Source organism: Pholcus phalangioides, unplaced genomic scaffold, assembly GCF_987345545.1.
Source record: "Pholcus phalangioides strain wild (caught in Gottingen) unplaced genomic scaffold, Ppha-v1.0 ptg000011l_1, whole genome shotgun sequence".
Taxonomy (NCBI): domain Eukaryota; kingdom Metazoa; phylum Arthropoda; class Arachnida; order Araneae; family Pholcidae; genus Pholcus; species Pholcus phalangioides.
In genome coordinates this window covers 36,223,786-36,243,718 of record NW_028301604.1, presented here as the reverse complement: position 1 = coordinate 36,243,718, position 19,933 = coordinate 36,223,786, and the positions used below count along the sequence as shown (strand labels likewise).

The window sequence follows — 19,933 nt, the reverse complement described above, 5'->3', positions numbered from 1 at the left end:
AAGTTTTTTCATGAAAGCATGTGAGCAATACATATATATTCAGAACTTGATGCCAATTTTCTGTGAACGACTACAATCATAACCACCATCATTTATGTATAACTTTTTAAAAAAAAAAAAAAGGGAGGTGTAAAATGTACCAGTAATGAGACACTTATTTCAAAGATTTAAAAATAAAAAATGAATTTAAGGTGAATTTGAAATTTTGAGCTGATAATGATGGATAAATGTTTGACTGATATTGAAAAGTAATTGAGTAAATATTATTTCAAGTTTGGGAGCTAATTAATTAAATGTTAAATGGCCCATTACTTATACATTTACCGAACTTGATCAAAACACTCAAGTTTCCTCTTTGCACATTTTTCATTCCTAATTTCCCCTTTTTTCTTTGTCACCAAATCATTTTTATTCATACACAGATTTTTGAGTAAAATATTAGATGAAATCCATAAAATTTTTTAAGCAATATCAGCTTCCCTGTGACCACTACAACATTCATATACATTTCCTAAAATTTCAAACTCTTCCAAGGTGGTAAAAGCTGTGTTTACAAGAACTTCTCTATGCTTACTCTGATTATGATTATTATATATCATTTATTACTATATATGATATGATTATTACTATGATTATCTGATTACTGTGATTACTTTGATAAATTCAGCAGTATCAGTAAAATGAGGGATATTTCTGTCTGGACCCAATATATTTAAAGCCTCGCAAACAAACTAATTGAAGACTGAGTACAAGTTTGATGTTTGTCTCTCTAAATTAAAAGGTCTGAGAGATTTTCATGTTAGCCGTCTTGCATGAGACAACATTTGCAGAGTCTGTCATACAGTTGTTTCAATGATGCAAAAGATTCTGTACAAAAATTGTCAACTGAAACATCAAAGTTCAGGTAAAAATAGCACTTGCCATCATTTCTTTGATTCAACCAGTTATTTCTGATATTTTTTAACAAATACACACTATAACAAAAACTAGTGGTCTCGATGGACACTGAGGCTGGGGATACATATATAAATTCTTATGTGGCTTTGTGAACAAGCTCATTGCTTTTCTATTGATAGCATTGTTATCAGTGACAACACCAATAACTGTGAAACCAATATTTTCTAAACCTAAAATAACTTAGGATAACATTACGTAACAATACATGATTTATCTTGAACACAGGTAAAATATGCACAACTTCTTTAAAAGGGGACATTAGGCTGGAAACTATAAACACAAAAACACTCTTCGCAGCTTCATCTGTGTTGAAGGCCATGCCAACAGCAGAACCTCCCTTATAATCAAAATAAGGTTTTATGTAAATTTCGTCAACAAGAAAAATAACTTTATCTGCATCAGAAATATATTTTGCTCTGGCTTTTATGTACATCAAGAAATTTTGACTCACCTCCTCGGTTGGTGAAACCGGTAGTCGCTGACTAATTTTCCTCAAAGTTGATGGATGAGGCAGTATCATTTTATTGCTAGATCTTATAAATTTGTACACTTGTGGCGAAATTGAATGTAACAGAGTAGCAAATATATGATGTCATTAGAGTATTTCAAGTTGTTTTTTGCACAACGACCAATCTTAATTTGTTCCTCTATAAAATTTATCAGTAATTCATTTTCACCAGTCTTCAAAGAAGACAGAGCATCATTGAAGAAATCTATTTTAGAGGAATTTTTTCCTCACACATAGGATTCATACTTTTAAGTGTGTCTAATATATCAATTAAGTCATTGAAATTTGTGAACTTATATGGGAGAGTAAATTTTGAAATTTTTTTCAATGCAATACTTTTTTAGATAAACAGAAACATTAAGATTACTTACAACCACTGAATGCGAAATCTGTGGGTATGGTTGTATATCCAAATGATAAACACAAAATTTGTCACTGATTCGACACTTCATAAAAATTGTCAAGACCAAATGTTTCAACACATCACTGCAGATCTTCCATACTGCTGATTTGTCTCTGTTGAGAAAATGTTGCTGCATCAGTCACACTTTCCTCAAGGGCCGTTTTTAAGCGTTCATTCTTTCAGTGTTTTTTGTAGTTTGGAGATAACCTTCGTTCAATAGGAAGTGTCATAGAAGTTGAGGGATATCCTTCGAAGAGGCATGGCACAGCATTCTTTCTTCTCTTAATTTTCAACGGAGCTGTTAAAGTATTACCACTGTTTTTGTCAAAAGCCGAAGATTCTGTTAACCAATCCGTGGCCAGAAAATGCAGTTCACATACCTAGACATAAAATAAGCATAATCAGACTGATGGCTATTGGTAATAACATGAAATTAATTTAGTCTCTGACCATTACTTGTTCTCCATAAGAGATGGGACAAATAATCTGCTGCTAAATTATATATAATATGCTACTATTATAACTAGTTAAATACTAGTTCATAAATTATATGGTGCATTACTAGTTAGGAGTAAATAATGATTTACATTTTCTTGATTGGATATGAAATTGTAATTAATTAAAAACAAAAATCATTTGGTAATATTAATGTACTATGATGTATCATTGTCAAATTTTGTCAGTATCATGGCAATATCTCCCAATTACCAGTTTTTCAATATCTATTGAAATAAAAAAATTCCATACTTAAAATTCAATATTTAAAATTACCAATAATTTCATTTTTTAATTAAAAACACTAATTTCAGTTACAATTGTGATGAATTTTAAGGAAATTAATATTCGGCCACGTAATATTTGATATCTGGCCAAAACATTATCTGAATATTTGGTACTCGGTTATTCCGCCGAATCACTATTTGTCCCATCTCTTCTTAATATCGGAGTTGATTTTTTTGCATTCCGTTGTTTTTTTCTTTAATTTTTCTTAAAGAATAAAACAATATAATGTTACGAAATGAGCACTTACACTACTGCGATCATTCGGTACGAAGTCCTTTCTTTGGATGGAATTCAACCACTTCTTCTTCAGATCTTCACATTTCGGAAAATGAAATACAGATACTTTTGGGTCAGACATATTTCTATAAAAAAATATCTAATCGACGACCACGTGCCTTCGTTAATGGCGATTTCTTGGGAGAAGCAGAGCGTGGATCGGGGGAGAATGCCGAGAAGAAGAAATTCTCTTTCTCGTTTAAGCCGGAGTGTGGTGACGTCACAGCATCGAAAATATCGCGGGCGAAGGCCTTCTGCTCTAGAAGGTATTGCCCATGTGCGGCTTGATCCCGGTCTTCTTGAGACAGTGCCTTCCAGTGTGACCACTGCTGCCAATAATTATGCACAGTGAATACATCCCTGCCAAGTCTTTCCGCAATATCGCGGAAAGAAAATCCACCTTCTCGTAGCCCTATTACACGGCCTCGTTCAAACTCAGTACGCTGATGATACTGCCTTTTTTGTCTCCTTAAAGACATTCTTGACTCAAACGTAGCTCACAACTTCCAATCCGGACGATAAATAACGCTCTCACGAAGTTTAAATCGCGTATTTAAAGCAAACGTGAGTTGCATGATCATACTGGCGCAACTAGCGCCACTCTTATTGGTCTAATACGAAATTTGAATGAGCGTCATCTTTCAGATGTGCAAACACGCCTTCCAAATTTCGTTTATCTAGCACAACTCCTTCTTGGTGTTGGGATTTCATTTTCCGCCCCAGTTTATATATTTTTTTATATTTCTATCAAATGTGATATAATAACATGTTAAAAAATATATTATGTTCTTATTTTTACCCGTTGTGTTTGAATATAGTTTGAAGGACTTCCGTTCTATCCTGATGCAAGTCGTCTATGGAATATCATAGATAAGTATTGTGTGTCGATATTTTATACAGCACCAACAGCTATAAGAGCCCTTATGCGCTTCAGTGATGACTACGTTCAAAAGTGAATACGCATTTTTTTAATTCCTTCTCTAATTTCCGGTACATAAGCCGCTTGAACGTTCAAACCGCACTGAAAGAAAAAACCCACTGACATAAAAAATGTTTACCTAGAAACGACCAGACTTTTTCAGAAGCCGCAGCTTCATGTAAGCCACACGCAAGATTCAAATAGGAACGGGGGGGGGGGGGCATCAAAAGAAAATTTAATTTCGTGCATTTACCTTACCGTTCAATATAAGCGTGAACTTGTATCCGGCCCATGGGCCCGAGCTCCCCCCCAACATTTTTGAAGAGCCGGCTCTGCCCTCTCCAAAAATTTGGGTGGATTTGTTTCTCACACCTAGCTCAGAAGAAACTTTTTCACAAAAAATTTCCCCAAATAGTAGCAATCCTCTGCTCGAAATTTTATTTTTTTACTTTTTTTTAGAATCTCAACCCACTTGTTCTTTGACAATCTTGTTCTGTGACAATAGTAGTGTTATCTCGCACTCACCCCGGCATCCATCCAAAATTGCATCCTCCCAGAGTGATGCCAATTGTTGCTGCCTGAAGGCACCTCTGGAGATATCTTGGGGCGGATAATGTTTTCTCTTGCTTGTACTGTCGGTAAACTCAAGAGCATCTCTTCTTCTTTTGTTGAGTGTGACCCGTAGGGAAAGGCACACGAGACAACAGAAAAAAATAAAAAAGTTAGAGGAGGTAAAGTGAACAACAAATAAGCTTATTGACTAGTTCGAAGGGCCGTAATTTGTATTGAAAGCCATAAAAATTATTGCTTCCCCGAGGCCCGAGACGACCGCGGATTCTGACAAAGACTTTTATTATCGAAGTTCGAAGGCCCGTAAAATTTTTTGAGCCTTCACAGCAGAGGCGCCGACATGAAGAAATTAACATTGGGTGGGGGAAGGAGCTGAAAGTTGCTGGCCGTCCCGTATATACGGGACTCAAGTGCATACGCAGGAAGCAGGATGCATTGCATTGTTTTTCCAAAAATTATTGGGGGAGGCTCAGTCCCCCCCCCCCTACAAAATTTATTTGGAGGGGGGGGCTCAAATATCCTAGGCTCCAGCGCTTATGAAAGGAATCAAATAAATAATAGTAAAATAAAATGAACATTAAGAAAAAAGAAAATAAGAAAAATGAATGGAATTTCAAAGCCCCTGAGCGCTCGCCGGGTACCATTGCAAACTAGGAATATGAAATTTCCTCCTTACAAATCAGGGATTCCCAAACTATTTACGTTCGCAGCACTCTTAGAAATTTTTAATATTTCCATTAATGTTGAAGGCACCTTAAAGGGTGAAATTTGGGCCCCCCCCCCTAGTCCGGCACCCTGGACACTTGGTGCCCCAGTTGCAGCCCTGTTTACAGTACCCAGCACTCAGGTAGCCAGGGCCGGAGCTAGGGAAGAAGGCAATTTTCACAGTCGGAAATCTTGAGGGGGGGGGGGGAAGAAAAATACCGTTTCCATAGATTTTTTCAGTGGAGAGGGTGAAAAAATGACATGTTCTTCCCCCACGACTAAAACAATCCCGTCTCCGAGTTACACATCGTTGGATCGGGCTTTTTGACCGGGCTGCGAGGATCCAGAGGGAAGTGCTTTGAACCTGTCATAGGCGTAAACTTGTATTGGTCCAATGGGATCGAGCCTCCCCCCCCCCTCAATAATTTAGATCAGCCGGCTCAACCCCCCACCTCCCCAAAAAAATCGCATGGATACGTTTTCCGCACTTGGACTCGGAATAATCACGTCACGTTAGTACAGTGTGTTTCGGCCTTTATACGAAGCTGTGACGAGTAAAAAGTGGCGATTTTTCCACAAAATTTTTTTTTTCCGGCCATTTTTCAGAATGCGACTTATTTATCGGAAATTACTATAATTTTTTCTATGTTGTAAATTAAATTGGGGAATTTCTAAAAAGTATGTAGTATTTCTTACTTATGTTATCCAAAATTGTGCTTATTTCAAAATGAAGAATTATTTGCAAGGGTTCTTCCTTTCACGGTCACTTCCTTTTTTACGGACGAATTTTTTTTGTCCCGCCGATGACCGCAAAGAGTGAATTTTACATACCCTGTTTGCATTCGCAGCACTCTTAGAAATTTTAAATATCTTGCGGCATCTCAGTCGATCTCGAGGAGGCATTTCGATGCTTCTCCACCGACAAAAAATGATCTTTTCTCCTAGTTACACCCCGTCCGTGGCATCTAGTTGCGTGTTTGACGGAGGCGGGGAGGGCGCTCAGCGGGCTATAAGCAGGGCCATGGCCCCCCTCATGCTGGAGAAGGGTTTCTAGCCTGGGATCTTCAACGGGCCCCCGAAGCCCGACTTTTCACGAGTCGGATTCATAGCATGAAAAACCAAAAATGATTGTAATTGTCCTAGGCTCGTAACTACGCTGGGGCAAGCGGGATAATGCTCCAGGAACCTGAGCCAAATGGGTGACCCCCAACAAAAAGAATTTACTCATTTTGCACATTTCTTAAAATCTTTGACAGTTTTTTATTCTGCAAAATGAGAAGAGAACGGGGGAGGGGGAGAACCCCTCCTTTTTTTAGCATAATCCTTTCAAGGGAACCCCCCATGAAAATGTATGCACCGGGGCCCCGAGAAGGCTCGCTAAGCCATGGTACCAAGGGCTGGAACCCTGCAATTCCACTCTTGGGGGTACCGAGGGCAAAAATTTTTGGGAAAAAGAAGGCGGAAAGAGAGAAAAGAAAAAGTCAGTTTCCGAAATTCTTCGAAACGTTTGAAAAAAATTTTACTTTATATATTTGAGTCTTTTTTTTCTTTTCACGATAAATGCAGCCGCACCCTCCGCAGCTGACAAAGAGCATTTCAATAGGGTTCAGTTCCGGCTGCTTCAATGCAGGTTTTCTGAATGCAAGCGCCATTTCCTAATTAAGGGGTTGTATGGCGTGTCTCCTATGTGGGAAAAATGTCACCTGGAGGCTTCCATCCATATAAAGCGACCCTGCTGTCTCCCGAAAATGAAAACTACATTCTTTTTGACGCCGCCGGTTAGGGATTTGGTAAAAGCTTTTGTGCTTAATGGATGGCCATCAGTGAAACAGCTTACAGAAGCAGTTCCATAGGCGATCCCTAATTGGAATATAAAGAAATCACGGTGGTGAAGAATGTGCTCTAGACGGGGTTTTGTGTGATTCTGCAAAAAAAGAATAGCTTTATTTGGAGCCCCTTGAAGTGCACTTTGTTTTTCCCTGAAAAAAACCCCACGAATGTTGGGATAGGCAGTTCCACAGTATTTTATGGTTTATGTGGACTACATTCGGTTGTGCATAAACAGTATAACTTTTCGTTAGTTGAACATGTTGTATTGCAAGGGAAAACTGAAAAGTTCAAGTTCCTCGTGATTCCACAGGAAAAAGTAAACAACATTAAATATAGTTACACATTTTTGATAAATTCATGCATTTTGCAATTTAGCATTTTCTTCAATGATAATTTATTCAGAATCTTCAATGATAATTTATTCAGAATCTTCAATGATAATTTATTCAGAATCTTCAATGATAATTTATTCAGAATCTTCAATGATAATTTATTCAGAATCTTCAATGATAATTTATTCAGAATCTTCAATGATAATTTATTCAGAATCTTCAATGATAATTTATTCAGAATCTTCAAAAACAATCTAGATACAGTATTTTGAAGCCCTCTAATACTTATAATGAATAAAGCGTAGTAAAAGAATTTTTTTCTGTTAGACATATCAATAAATTAATAAAATTTACATTTTATTTTTTCAATCATATTTAAAATTTATTTAAGAAAAACTTTAACTCCATATGTCTTGCGTACTTGGAAAAGTGACAATATTTAAATCAAGTTTTATTAAGAAATATTTATGCAACAAAAAAAAAGTAGGTTTTTTTTTTTCTTCTACAGTAATTTAATACCTGATATATAAACCAATATATGAGAGTAAAATAAATCTTAAATAAGTGAAATGTAATTCGATTTCGCGGGAAATATGCACTTTGTATCATAAAATATAAATAAATACAGAGCTTGACAAATCAGAAAAAAATTTAGGTGACAGCCTAATTCCGCAGAAGCCAAGCATGGTCTTTTCGCAAGAAAAGTGTCTTAAATAATCTTTTTTCGACCTTTCTGGGAATTGATGACCCTTTTCCAGGGCCGCAACTAGATATAATCCTCAGATCACGAGAAGAGTTATGGGAACGCCCTTCTCTAGAGAGGGTCCATTTCGACGCGGAGAAAACATAAAAATTATCCCGGGTTGCTAGTAAAGGCTGTCTTGGCGCAAATCTGTTCTCTCTCTGTATGTCCCGGTATTCTTCACGCTGCAGTCAACTCCGTCAGTCTTCACGCTTGAGTGAGCTGTGCTTTTTCAGTTGGCGTTTGTTAAAAGATGTACTCGAAAATTGTTGTTATAAATTGTGGAAGTAAATTAAATTTTTTAATTTGAAAAATTTGAAGTTTTATTAAATTTAAATTTAATATTTTGAACTAAAATATTTAATACAGAAAAAAATTCAAAGGGAGTAAAACTAATTTAAATTAATAATTAAATTACTAAAATAATTAAATGAAATAAACTAATTGTTAAATAACTTTAAATTAATAATTTAATAATAATAATTTATTACTATCGTTTAATTATATGGCATTTTCTTCGGTGCATGTTTAATGCATGCTTTTTGTCAACTTTGCAGTTATGAGTGTAGCCACCTTATGGGCATCCCCCCACAAGGGCACCAACACCAAACATGGCCCCCGCTCTGTCCCTAGCGGGATATAAGCAGTTTACCTTGCGGCTGGGCCATGCTGGAAAAACTCTTCGAGTACCCGGGCTCAGCGGGTATCCCCGACTCAAGCCACGGGATTCACCCCCACCGGGGATCCACGCCACTTCACTGTTGTCTCTTCTGGCTGGAAGTCCGATAGCTGAAACGAGAGCACAAAAAGCATTCATACATACAAAAATCTGCGATATTATAAACAGACTTAGCGAAGGATAAAGCGAATATATACACTGCTCAAAACAATTAGGGGAGCACATGGTTTTAACAAAATTACGCAAAGATGTATACCGATAATACCATAAAATGAATCATCCATAATTTAAAGCCTAGCAGGAAACGGAAGAAGAAAACTTCATATGCAAATCAAAGTTCATTACGTCAAAAACCAGAAAAAGAAGATAAGGGCAGAAATCGGGATGTTGCAGAAACGTCTGTTTTACTGCCGTAACTGTGAAATTCGATTGCGCAGTATTTTTTTTTTGAGTCAACAACGTGATTTACCAGAATCCATGGCATGGCGTGTTATAGGCAGACTGGAATCCAGACAAACACAACGTAGTGTCGCGGACGCTGTTGGAGTCGCCAGAAGTGTTGTTGCAAGGCTGTGGAATCGATTCCAAGAAACAGGAAATGTTAGACGTCGACCAGGGCAAGGTCGGCCACGCGCCACTACAGCAACTGATGACCGGTATACACGGTTAACAGCCCGTCGAAACAGAACAGAGAATGCTACGCAGCTGCAAAGACGGTTGCTCTTGGCAACAGGACGAAGGGTGTCCAGCCAAACAGTACGTAATCGGCTTCATGAGGGAGGGCTCTATGCACGTAGGCCAATGGTCTGCATTCCGTTGACCCCACGCCACTGTGCGGCCCGAAGAAGATGGGCTGCTGAACATCGAGATTGGGAGCAACATGATTGGAGCAAAGTGCTGTTTACAGACGAGTCCCGATTCAGTCTGGAGTGTGACACCCGACGTGTTCTGGTATGGAGGGACAGGGGCACTCGAAATAATCCCGCATTCGTTCGTGAAAGGTCACAATACAGACGAGCTGGTTGGATGGTATGGGGTAGAATCAGCTTAGGCGGACGTACGGACCTGCATATCATTCGGAATGGCACTTTGACGGCCCGAAGGTATGCAGACAAGATACTGCGACGTCATGTCATCCCTTACGCTGGAGCCATTGGAGATTCCTTTGTTTTCCAGGATGATAATGCCCGACCGCATAGAGCTCGTCTGGTGGAGAACATGCTTGAAGCTGAAACAATACAACGTATGGAATGGCCAGCGTGCTCTCCTGACCTGAATCCAATCGAGCATGTTTGGGACATGCTCGGACGACGCATTGCTGCGCGACCAAGGCCGCCTGTTACTGTCCGAGACTTGCAGATTGCACTTCTTGAGGAGTGGAACAGTATTCCCCAAAGTCTGATCGATAACCTCATCGCATCCATGGCAAACAGGTGTGCAGCAGTCTTAGCTGTTCGAGGAGACCACACGCCCTATTAAAACTCATGCATCATGTCTAAACAGTACTTTTTTTTATCGTTTACATGTAACCAAATTGTTGCCCTAAATCATCTTTTCATGTTTTTCCCATATTTTCAAAGAATTAAAGCTTAATTCCAAAATTTTTTACGTCTTTTTTCTGTATTGCGCATTGATACGCGTGTACTACCCATTGTATGCCAATACGTGGCTGTCTCGCACGGTTTTCTTCACTTTTTTATTTGCTCCCCTAATTGTTTTGTGCAGTGTATATATGATTCCACAGAACAGTATGACAGTTTCACAGTTCTAAGGAACGGAAGGGACCGAATGTGATGACAGTCGTCCATCAGTTTTCAATGCCGATCAATTGGAATCATACAAAATATTTAAGTCTCTGTCAGTTTTTCCCCGACGAGTCAGGCAGTGGAAATTCGCATGCACAAAAGCAATGTCCATGCAAAACATCAATGTCCTAATCAATCAGAAATTTTTAAGACAAAGCTATGGGAATTTATATAAGTCCAATAAAACCGACAAATGCAGAATTTATACAACAATTTTCAATTAACATAATGAAAAAAAAACACAGCTATATATGGCAAAAACAGTATGAAGCAATACACAAAAGACTGAAAATTATACATACATTTCAATGGAAATTCTTACGAAACATCATTGTTCAAATGTTATTGTGAAAATGATGACAATGGCAACACAACGGACTTCATTGTTCATGTTTATGACCTTTTTTTTTTTTTTTTTTTTTTTTTAATATTAAATTATTTAGGGTTCATAGTCCGAGTCAGAGCAGGAGTCTTGCATCTCCTTCCGGTTTTGTGCCCCATTCGGTGTAGGAACGATGATATGGTCTTCATTGTTTTCTATGTAGTTAATTAATTTATTGATCTTTCGATGGATTTCTTGGTTCCCAAGAAGATGCAATTTCCACTGATGTACATTGACAGGTGGAGAAGAGACGTGATAAGCTTTTCTAAGAGGACATGACGTGGCGTAGTGTAATACTGTGCCTTCCTCACCACACCTACATTTGTCCGTTCTTCGATGGAATCTAGCTAAATAAGAAGGAAATGGACCGTGTTCTAAGAAGAAGAGAAACATTTCTCTGGTCCATCTCCTTAATTTGGCCTTGACTGTAGGAATGAGAGCGAAGATTTTACGTCCTGTTTTTCTCTCATTAGACCATCTGTATTGCCATTTGTCCATCATTTCGTTCTTCAGGATTCCCGTAGCCCAAGATTTGGAAAGAAATAATGAAAAGTCTGAAGATTCTCTTTCTGTTGTAGATTTTGCCATGATGTCAGCCTCCTCATTTCCCCGAGTACCAGTGTGAGCCTTTATCCATGCCAGACTAATATTCGGGCTGGCATACAAGGAGGATCTGACCTGTCTTGCGACCAGATGTCTTGAGAGGGGATCCTTGACCGCTTGTAAGGATGAGAGAGAGTCTGAAAATATAGTAGTTTTTCCACCGAGCTCCATTGCTTTTCTGCATGCCATGTAAATGGCAAAAAGTTCCGATTGGAAAACTGTATTGTTATTATGAAGTTTACACGACCATCGGAACAAAATGTCATTTGCCTTGTAGATTACAAATGCAGCGGCCACACCACTTTCCGTCTTGGAGCCGTCAGTGTAGATTGAAATTTCATCATCAACTGAGGTTATTCTTTGGTCCTGAAACAATCACGATAAAATCATCAGCGTATGCTTGAACCTTTACATTCTTTGGCCAGTTTTGCTGCAAAAGATCATTGATAAAAATGTTCCAAAGTAAAGGTCCAGAACATGACCCCTGAGGACAACCTTTTGTGATTGTATGGAGAACTGGACCCTCAGGTGTATCAATTTGCACTGTGCGATCACTCAGAATACTGGTCATCATGTCAGCTAGGTTTGTAGGAATTGGAAGATTATGAAGTTGAGATATGATATTATGATTAATATTATCAAACGCCCCTTGGATATCTAATGTTATGATGGCGATATTATGGCGTTTGGATTTTTGGCATAGTATTTCGTTTTTAATAGCCATCATCGCCTGCTCAGTGGGTCTTCCGTGTCTGAAGCCAAATTGATAAGGGCTGAGTATATTAGATTTGTCCAAACAGTATGAGATGCGTTGACATATAACTTTTTCCAAAAGTTTGCCAATTGTCGACAAAAGGTGGATCGGTCGATATGACGAAGCATATCAAGGATCTCTGTCCTTTTTAAAGAAGAAGAGGACATGACTCTTCTTGAAATGCCGTGGGAAGTATGAGAGCTGGATGCATTTATTGAAGAGAAGAGTGAAGATCGTCGGAAAACGTTTCAACAGAGCCTGAAGGACAACGTTATTAACTGCGTCGATTCCTGGTGCCTTCTTTTTGTTAAGAAATGAAGCTATCCTCCACACCTCTCCGAATGAAATTTCATTCGTATCCGGATAGAAGACGTTTTGTGAAAATTTTGTCGTGTAGAGTCAGATGAAGAGTCCTGATGATTTTCTGAGTCATTGGGGAAGAAATGTTGAAGTTGAAGTTTTGCCTGTTCCCGTATGGAAAGATTTTGATCCGGTGATACAAAAATTTGTGGAGAAAAAGATGAATGTTTCACCGTGGCCTTATAAAAAGTCCCAAAGTGATCTGTGGCCAAGGTGCAAAATTTTTCCTAGGAGTTTTTCTTATATTTCCGAATGAGCTTTGAGTAAATTGCTCTGCTTCGATGGAAAATTATTCTTAGGACTTCTCTGTTATCATCATTTGCTCTAAGAAACTTCTTTTTGCTAGCTCTTGTTTTCCTTCGGGCTACTTCGAGTTCCTTACACCACCAATTGTCGAAATAATTCTTCCTGGCTCTGGAAACTCGGAGAAATTTATTCCCCTTGGATGTGATGGTATCGAAAAGACGGTTAGTAGCCAGATCGAGATGGTGTCTATCCTGAGCCTGCCGAATATCCAGTTCGTGAGCTCCAAAATTTTCTTGAAGAGCATCAAGAAATCTTAGGATACGACGACGAGAATTTGAGAATTTTGTAGTAGTGAAGTTCAGAGTTGGGGATTCGTGGATTGAGATTTCTATGAAAAAATGCGGGCTGTGTGTCACATCTTCTTTTCTAACATGCCAATGAATGTTATCCAAGGGTGGGAGGCTGTTTGAGAGGGAGACATCCGGTGCTCCGGTAGCTCCATAATGCTCATATGTGGTTGATTTGTCGTTTTGAAAAATCAGGTGATTTGCTCGGGTGAAATCTAACAAAGTCCAGAGCGTCTAAAGACGCTCTCGCCCAGAATTGACATGGAAAATTTTTACGTCTTAAGACGGTCCTGCCCAGAAATGACATGGAACATTTGAGCGTCTAAAAGCGCTCCTACCGAAAAGACGGTTAAGCGTGTATATATTAAATTTCAATTTGAAATTATTCGCCACTTCGTCTTGAATGGCTTGCAGTGCTATTTGAGATTGACAAAGTATGGATATGCCATTCTTGTGAAGTTTAGTGTTGACAACTTTGTCATCCAAAAACGCGTACCACAATTGTTCCAAAAGATCTTCCTGGATTTTTTTATTGTTGAAATACTCTGGTTGAGTAAAGTACGTTTGCAACCAGAGGTCACCAGGCCTATATTTCCATTGGTTCGATACAAAACCTTGATCTAATTTCAGTCGTTGTTTCTTAAAAACTGTGTGTTGATTTCTTTCCATGTTAAGCTCTCTTGGCGTACGCGATTTCCACTGACTTCCCGAATTAAAAACTCTAGGTTGGGTCGGTCGATGAAATTTATTCTGGAAGTTTGTCTTGATACTAAATGAATAGTTTCCCTGTTGATGTTGAGACTGGTTGTACCTTGAAAGCGGTTTTCTCGTTGCTTGTCGGAATTGTTGTCGAGTTCTTTTTCTGGCGGACTTTGATGCTACCACAGTCCAAGTTTTATTGAAGAGATCCTCTTCGTCTCGTTCCCGTCGTCGGTAATTGTTAACCACTGTATTTGCCAAATTACCTGGACAATAGTTGGCCATATCAAACATCTTTTTCTGTATGGCTGAAAGAACAGGATTTGTACGTTGAGTTTGCACTGTTTCGTCTGTACGAGGTTGACAATTTACCTTAGGCTGTAGGATAGTCTCTTCCCCCTTTTCTCTATTAGTTGAAACCTCATTAGTTACAATATTGTCTTTCTTCTTCTTAAGTCTCTGAGAAAGAGGTTGTGTGGATATAGCCTGTCGGTTTATCTCCTCACGTTCAGCATTTGAAATTTGAATGTCTTGCATTGCGTTTTTTGACTTGTGTGGGATGTACTCCATCGTCACCTTGGGTGAGATTTCCCTCATCTCACACACAACATCATTGTCGAGGCTGTTTGGAAAAAATGTTGTCTCTTTTGTTTTATCTTTTTCAGTACACAAGCTTGGTGTAGAGTTCTTTGTCTCTCGTTTGGTTATGTTGATTGTGAACCAGAAATGTGTTGTTTTGTTGGATGTTTTGTTGAGCTTCACGACAACTTGGAACATCATTCGTCGTCTGTGTGGCCTGATCCTGATATTGAAAATCCTCATTGTGTGTTCCAATGGCCCAAATGTTAATTATCTCGAGGATTTTCTCGGCTCTTTTCCGTCGGAGAGTAGGGATTCCAAATTTAAAATTTTTCCCCTCTCCAGTGGAGTATCTAATAATTTGTGTAAGTTCCTTGAATAAGTCCTGTGTATTGAACACGCCTTTTAGGAACATCTGTGGTGGAAGAACATCCAAATGTTCAGCGTTGTCAAATTCTTTGGAAGTTGATGCCCGTGGTTCCTGTTCGTTTTTAGCTAAATGTTAGCTCTGTTTCTCCAGATTACGCTTTTTTCGGATACTTTTGTTTGACTTGGTGTTCTTTCCCTGAATCTCTTGCCGGAAGATTTGGCTGTTATGTAACGAGAAATCCCTGCGTGATTTGCCGAGATGTTCAGCCATATCTCCATCACATTCTCTCCGGTCGGGAGTTCTTTTTTCCTTTTTATTATCAGAAGATTTAATCAGATCGTTCACCTGATTGTTGAAAGGAGAAACAGAGAAAAATTTCGAAGGAAAAATCGAAGTAGAAATAGAATCAATTAGTTCGGTATTATCCTGAGAGCATTCCAGTACAGGAATAGCTGTCCAGGGTATCCGAAGGTTCAGAAGATGGTTTTGTATGTGATGCTTTTGCATCTTCGCGTTGGGCGATGACATCATTTAGCAATTCTTGTATAACTTCCTTCACGTCTTTATTTCGCATGATTCTAGTATCGTCTTGGGGTGTTGAATGGCATCTGTCCCCAAGATCGATTAAATCCTGAATAGTCAAAGATTCTGCCAGGCTAACTGGGCTATGTCCATTTAGTGAAAAACTAGTACAAGTTGTTGCTGAGATATCCTGTTCTTGACGGGAAAATGAACATTCAGTGTCCATGAGGTCATCATCCATCTCTGCTTGATCTTTTTTCTGATTAGTTGTAGAATTTACCTCAGAATCCGAGGATGAGTAGATCGTAAATTCCAATGATGGAGATGAATCTTCCTTAAAATCCTTAGCATCATTAAGATTCATGTGTGTTTTCTTGTGTTCAATCAAAGTGTCGTTTAAGACCCTTGGTTTAATACTGGAACGAAGACGATATTTCAACCGTTGTTGCATGTCTTTCAAGTCCTTGGTGATTTCTTTAACCATCGTCTTACTTGGAGTCGGTTGTTCCATATTAATAGAGTCCAAAAGTTCAACGATGCCAAAAAGTCAAGATCTATTAGTCTAGAGAATTCTCAGTGGGTACAGTAGAAATAGATCACAAGTATAAACCTGAATATCAAGTTTCAGGGTAATCGGACAGTAAGTATCCAAAATATCACCTGCCTTATATTCTCTAATTAGCTGAATTAATCAGCGAATTATACCTCTGATACCGTTGAGGCAGAAAAGTTTTTATGGCAAGAGACGGTAGGTATCCTGAATTGTACAAAGTAGCAAGTTTTATCCCCAAAACAGAGAATTAAAAAGTTATGAGGGAAATTAAGAAAAACCAATTAACAAAATTCTTCAAAAAAAAGAATAGGAAAAATTTCAGAATAGCAATCGAAAGACAATGACAATATGAACACAAAAAAGTTTTCATCAAAAAATATTCAAAAGTAAACGAGAAAAACGCAAATTAAGTATTGTATGTAAGCAAGTTAATTATGCAAATATTAGCACAACCAATTATTGAAGACAGGTTGTGTTTGGTATCAAACTGCTCAGTGATTCACGTGCTATCTATTCGTACCAACAAAATATCTCAGGCCAAATTAGGGAGTGAATCAATTCTCAGGGCTAATTAACAGGTAGTACAAAAAATTCCAAAATGGGTTCGAGAAAAATAATATGCATACAATATATCAAAATATGAACTGGGAAATGAAATAGAACGGCCACAATACAAGTTTTTCTCTTTTCCCCTTTTTTACTCTTTGTGGCAGTAAGGGAAAAAAAAACACAAAATGCTATACAGAGACATAGCAAATATATATATATATATACAGCTGACTGGGGAGAAGAGAAAAAAAACACACACACACACACACAAATGCAAAAAGGGAACAGAAGAGATGTTCACTATTTACGACAAGAATTTGACTGCTGAGAAGTATGTAAAAGGATAGCAAAAATGTAGCGCAATATTTATGAGTCTATATTCTGACAGTTGGAAAAGACGTTCACAATTTATGAGGCTTCGCAACTGACAGGAGGGAGCGGTTGACCGGAAATAATCTGGAAATGAAAATGGCACAACTTCCAAAATGGCCAACACAAATCAATATTGCAATTAGTGAATATTCTGAGTAATTATCGGAGGCCCCCAAAATTGATAAAAAATATATATATATATATATATATAGATGAAAAATATGAATAAAATGACACAAAAAATGTGATTGTAGCAAAAATGGAACCAAAGAAAAATGTTAATTAATACACATAAATGACCAATCAATTAAGGCAAATACTGATGAACCAGTTGGTGTATTGGCAAAAAAAAACAAAAAAACACAAAGATACAAAAATTCAGTCGTGACGAATTGCAAGGAATACCGTCAAATTAATTAGAAATCAGATCTTGGCCAATGAAAAAGCCAATTTAATTATTACTCCACGTTTCTCGTAAAATTGAGCGGGCCCCAAAAATTCACTTAGCAAAAATGTGCCATATCTACTAATCACAAGAATTTCAAAATTACAATGCCTGGCTGCATTAAATGACAATATATATCGAAAATTAAATACAAAAACTGCAGAACAAATCAGTGCAAGAACTTAGCGGAAAGTTAATATATTGCAAACCAAAAACTTTCCACAGCAATAGTTTGGTTATTAGAAAGTATCCTTCGATACAAATATGTGATCAAAAAAAATACCCAAAAATCAGTGATGCTACCTTATGAGATGTCCAATTAGTATTATACTTTCAATAACTCACAGAATATCAAAGACCCTCAGAATAAAACATGCAAAATATGAAGTATGATTGAGATACATAGAGAAACCAACAGTCAGCAAAATGACACATAGAAATTACGGAATTCTACTAATTAGGAAACGTACATACGCAGACAAATTTAACATGTAGCAGCTGAACGGCTTGAGATATATATGTTACCGGCAAAGTATGAAATCCAGGCATTCTATACAATGCCTGGTCGTTTCAGGCAAAGTATGAAATACCGGTTTTATTCTATACTTTGCCTAGGTATTCTATAGAATGACTAGTCATTCTATAGAATGCCTAAACACAATCCAGGCAAAGTATGAAATATCTTCTTCCAACAAATCTCTTTAGGGGTGGTATAAAATATGACATAAAATAAAAATTTCACAGAATTTTCTTTTTTTTCCGGAAACGTTTCCCTTTCGCTCTCTTGAGAAGGGATCCCTTGAGGGGCGGTGTCGTCAAATTAAATTTTCACACAGTTTTCTTCGATTTTTCCGGGAAACCTTAACGTCAGGCTCTCTGGAGAAGGGATCTGTTTATAGGGGCGGTATAAAATATTCAATTTATACGATTACAATTTAATATAATTCTTCTAATTTTTTTTCTGTAAACTTTTACTTTGGCGTTCTTGACAAGGGATCTGTGGATGGACGATATAAAATGTCACATTTTCATCAAATTAAAATTCTTTCGTCATAATAAATCGCAACTGAATTTAAGCGGGTAATTTCCTTTTTGGAATTTCAAATCGGATACGGACAACAACATTTTATCGCTTTCGGACGTTTTTCGTGGAATACCTTTTATATGTTACCGTAAACAAAACGGCATAAATCTGTAATTACGCATAATCACCGGATTTATATCGATTACTATGCATAATCACCGATCAAAACGGATGAAATTATTGTGCATAATAACCGGCTATTATGCATAATCACCAGATTTATCACAATTACTGTATTTTATACATGGCACCAACCTGTAAATGTTGTCGAATTTAGTACTCAATGATAACAATTCTAAAAAGTGCCCCGCGACGTAAAAAATTTTGGAACCAGTTTTCTATCACTTTGGTCCCCCCCACGAAATGAAAGTGATCCCCCTCCGAATGAAATTTCTGGCTAGGGGCCTGATGAGACACATAACGTCAATTATTTCACCACTGACGTAAGCTCCCAAAGCTGAAGTAAATTGCTATCCAAAGAATTCTCGTAATTTTGGTAGATTGTAAAAACCGTGTCACTAAGTTTTATTGCACATTTAGGCTAACCAAATTTCTTCGAGAAAAATACCGGAACTCAAATACGGGTAAAATACGGAGCATCGCCAATCATCGCCCGCCATAAACGACGCCGAATGTAAGCAAAGTTGCCAACTTCTGCAGAAATCCCTAAAAAAACACCAATGGCAGGAAACAAAGCATTACTCTGAGATAATTGCAGTGAACAAAACTGGATTCCACGAAGTGCATTGTAAAATAACGAAATAAAACGTTTGAAAGGGCAAACAATTAAATCAACGTTTAGTATTTGCCGTCTTGCAGTGGAGTAGTTTGGGAGCTAGCGTTTTACTGTGGAAGTGTTGGTTCGAACCCCGATTCTCTCGGGCATGGATGTTTATTAACATTAACAAATTCCCTGAACAGATCATACAGGATCTCTTGAACATATTTGAGGATCACTTTATCAAGTAAGTAAAGAAACCATGACGTATGTGAGGTGAATATAATCTTATTCATAGTTGTAATTATAGTCATATAATTTATGCGTCGAAAAATAATTTCAATAGTTGATTTCAATAAAGTATAAAACTATAAGCATCTAAAAGTGGGCTTTCTAGATTCTACAATGTAGAACATTCGCGACAAACCACGGCATTCTTGCAAAAAAGTCGGGACAGCCAAAATAAAGTGAAAATACGGGAATGTCCCGGGAAATGCGTGACATATGTGTCATATGCATAAGGTCACCACAAAACGTTTGCTAAGTAGGTCTATATTTTTCTATTTATCTTTTATTTTCACTGTCCCGAATTTGTTTTCCAAAATGTCCCGTATTTTCGACTAAATTCACTTGACTCACTGAAACTCGCTCAATCTTGACTGAAAACGTGGAGGAAGATAATTTTAATTGCTTACAAATCACGGTACGATTAATTATGATTGTAAACATAAACATTCATGTCGCATATTTGTGACGTGTTTCTTTTTTACAAAAACAAGACATTTAAAAAAAATATCAATAACATAACATTTATTTCGTGAAATACATTTTTATTTACAGC

General features: G+C 37.7%; 1 protein-coding gene and 1 long non-coding RNA gene across 2 annotated transcripts in view; one reads left to right on the top strand and one right to left on the bottom strand.

The window, feature by feature from the left end:
• Positions 1-19,933, top strand: part of LOC149080388 (acetyl-coenzyme A synthetase, cytoplasmic-like) — a 1,034,375-nt gene that overhangs the window by 612,080 nt on the left and 402,362 nt on the right. The window contains exon 10 of the mRNA XM_089239527.1: positions 3,746-3,879. Coding sequence (XP_089095653.1) covers positions 3,746-3,879 — 134 coding nt within the window. The remainder of the gene's footprint in view (positions 1-3,745; positions 3,880-19,933) is intronic.
• The window catches only part of LOC149080393 (uncharacterized), a 35,117-nt gene continuing 23,773 nt past the window's right edge, over positions 8,590-19,933 (bottom strand). Inside the window, exon 3 of the long non-coding RNA XR_016193503.1 lies at positions 8,590-8,814. This is a non-coding gene — a long non-coding RNA (uncharacterized LOC149080393). The remainder of the gene's footprint in view (positions 8,815-19,933) is intronic.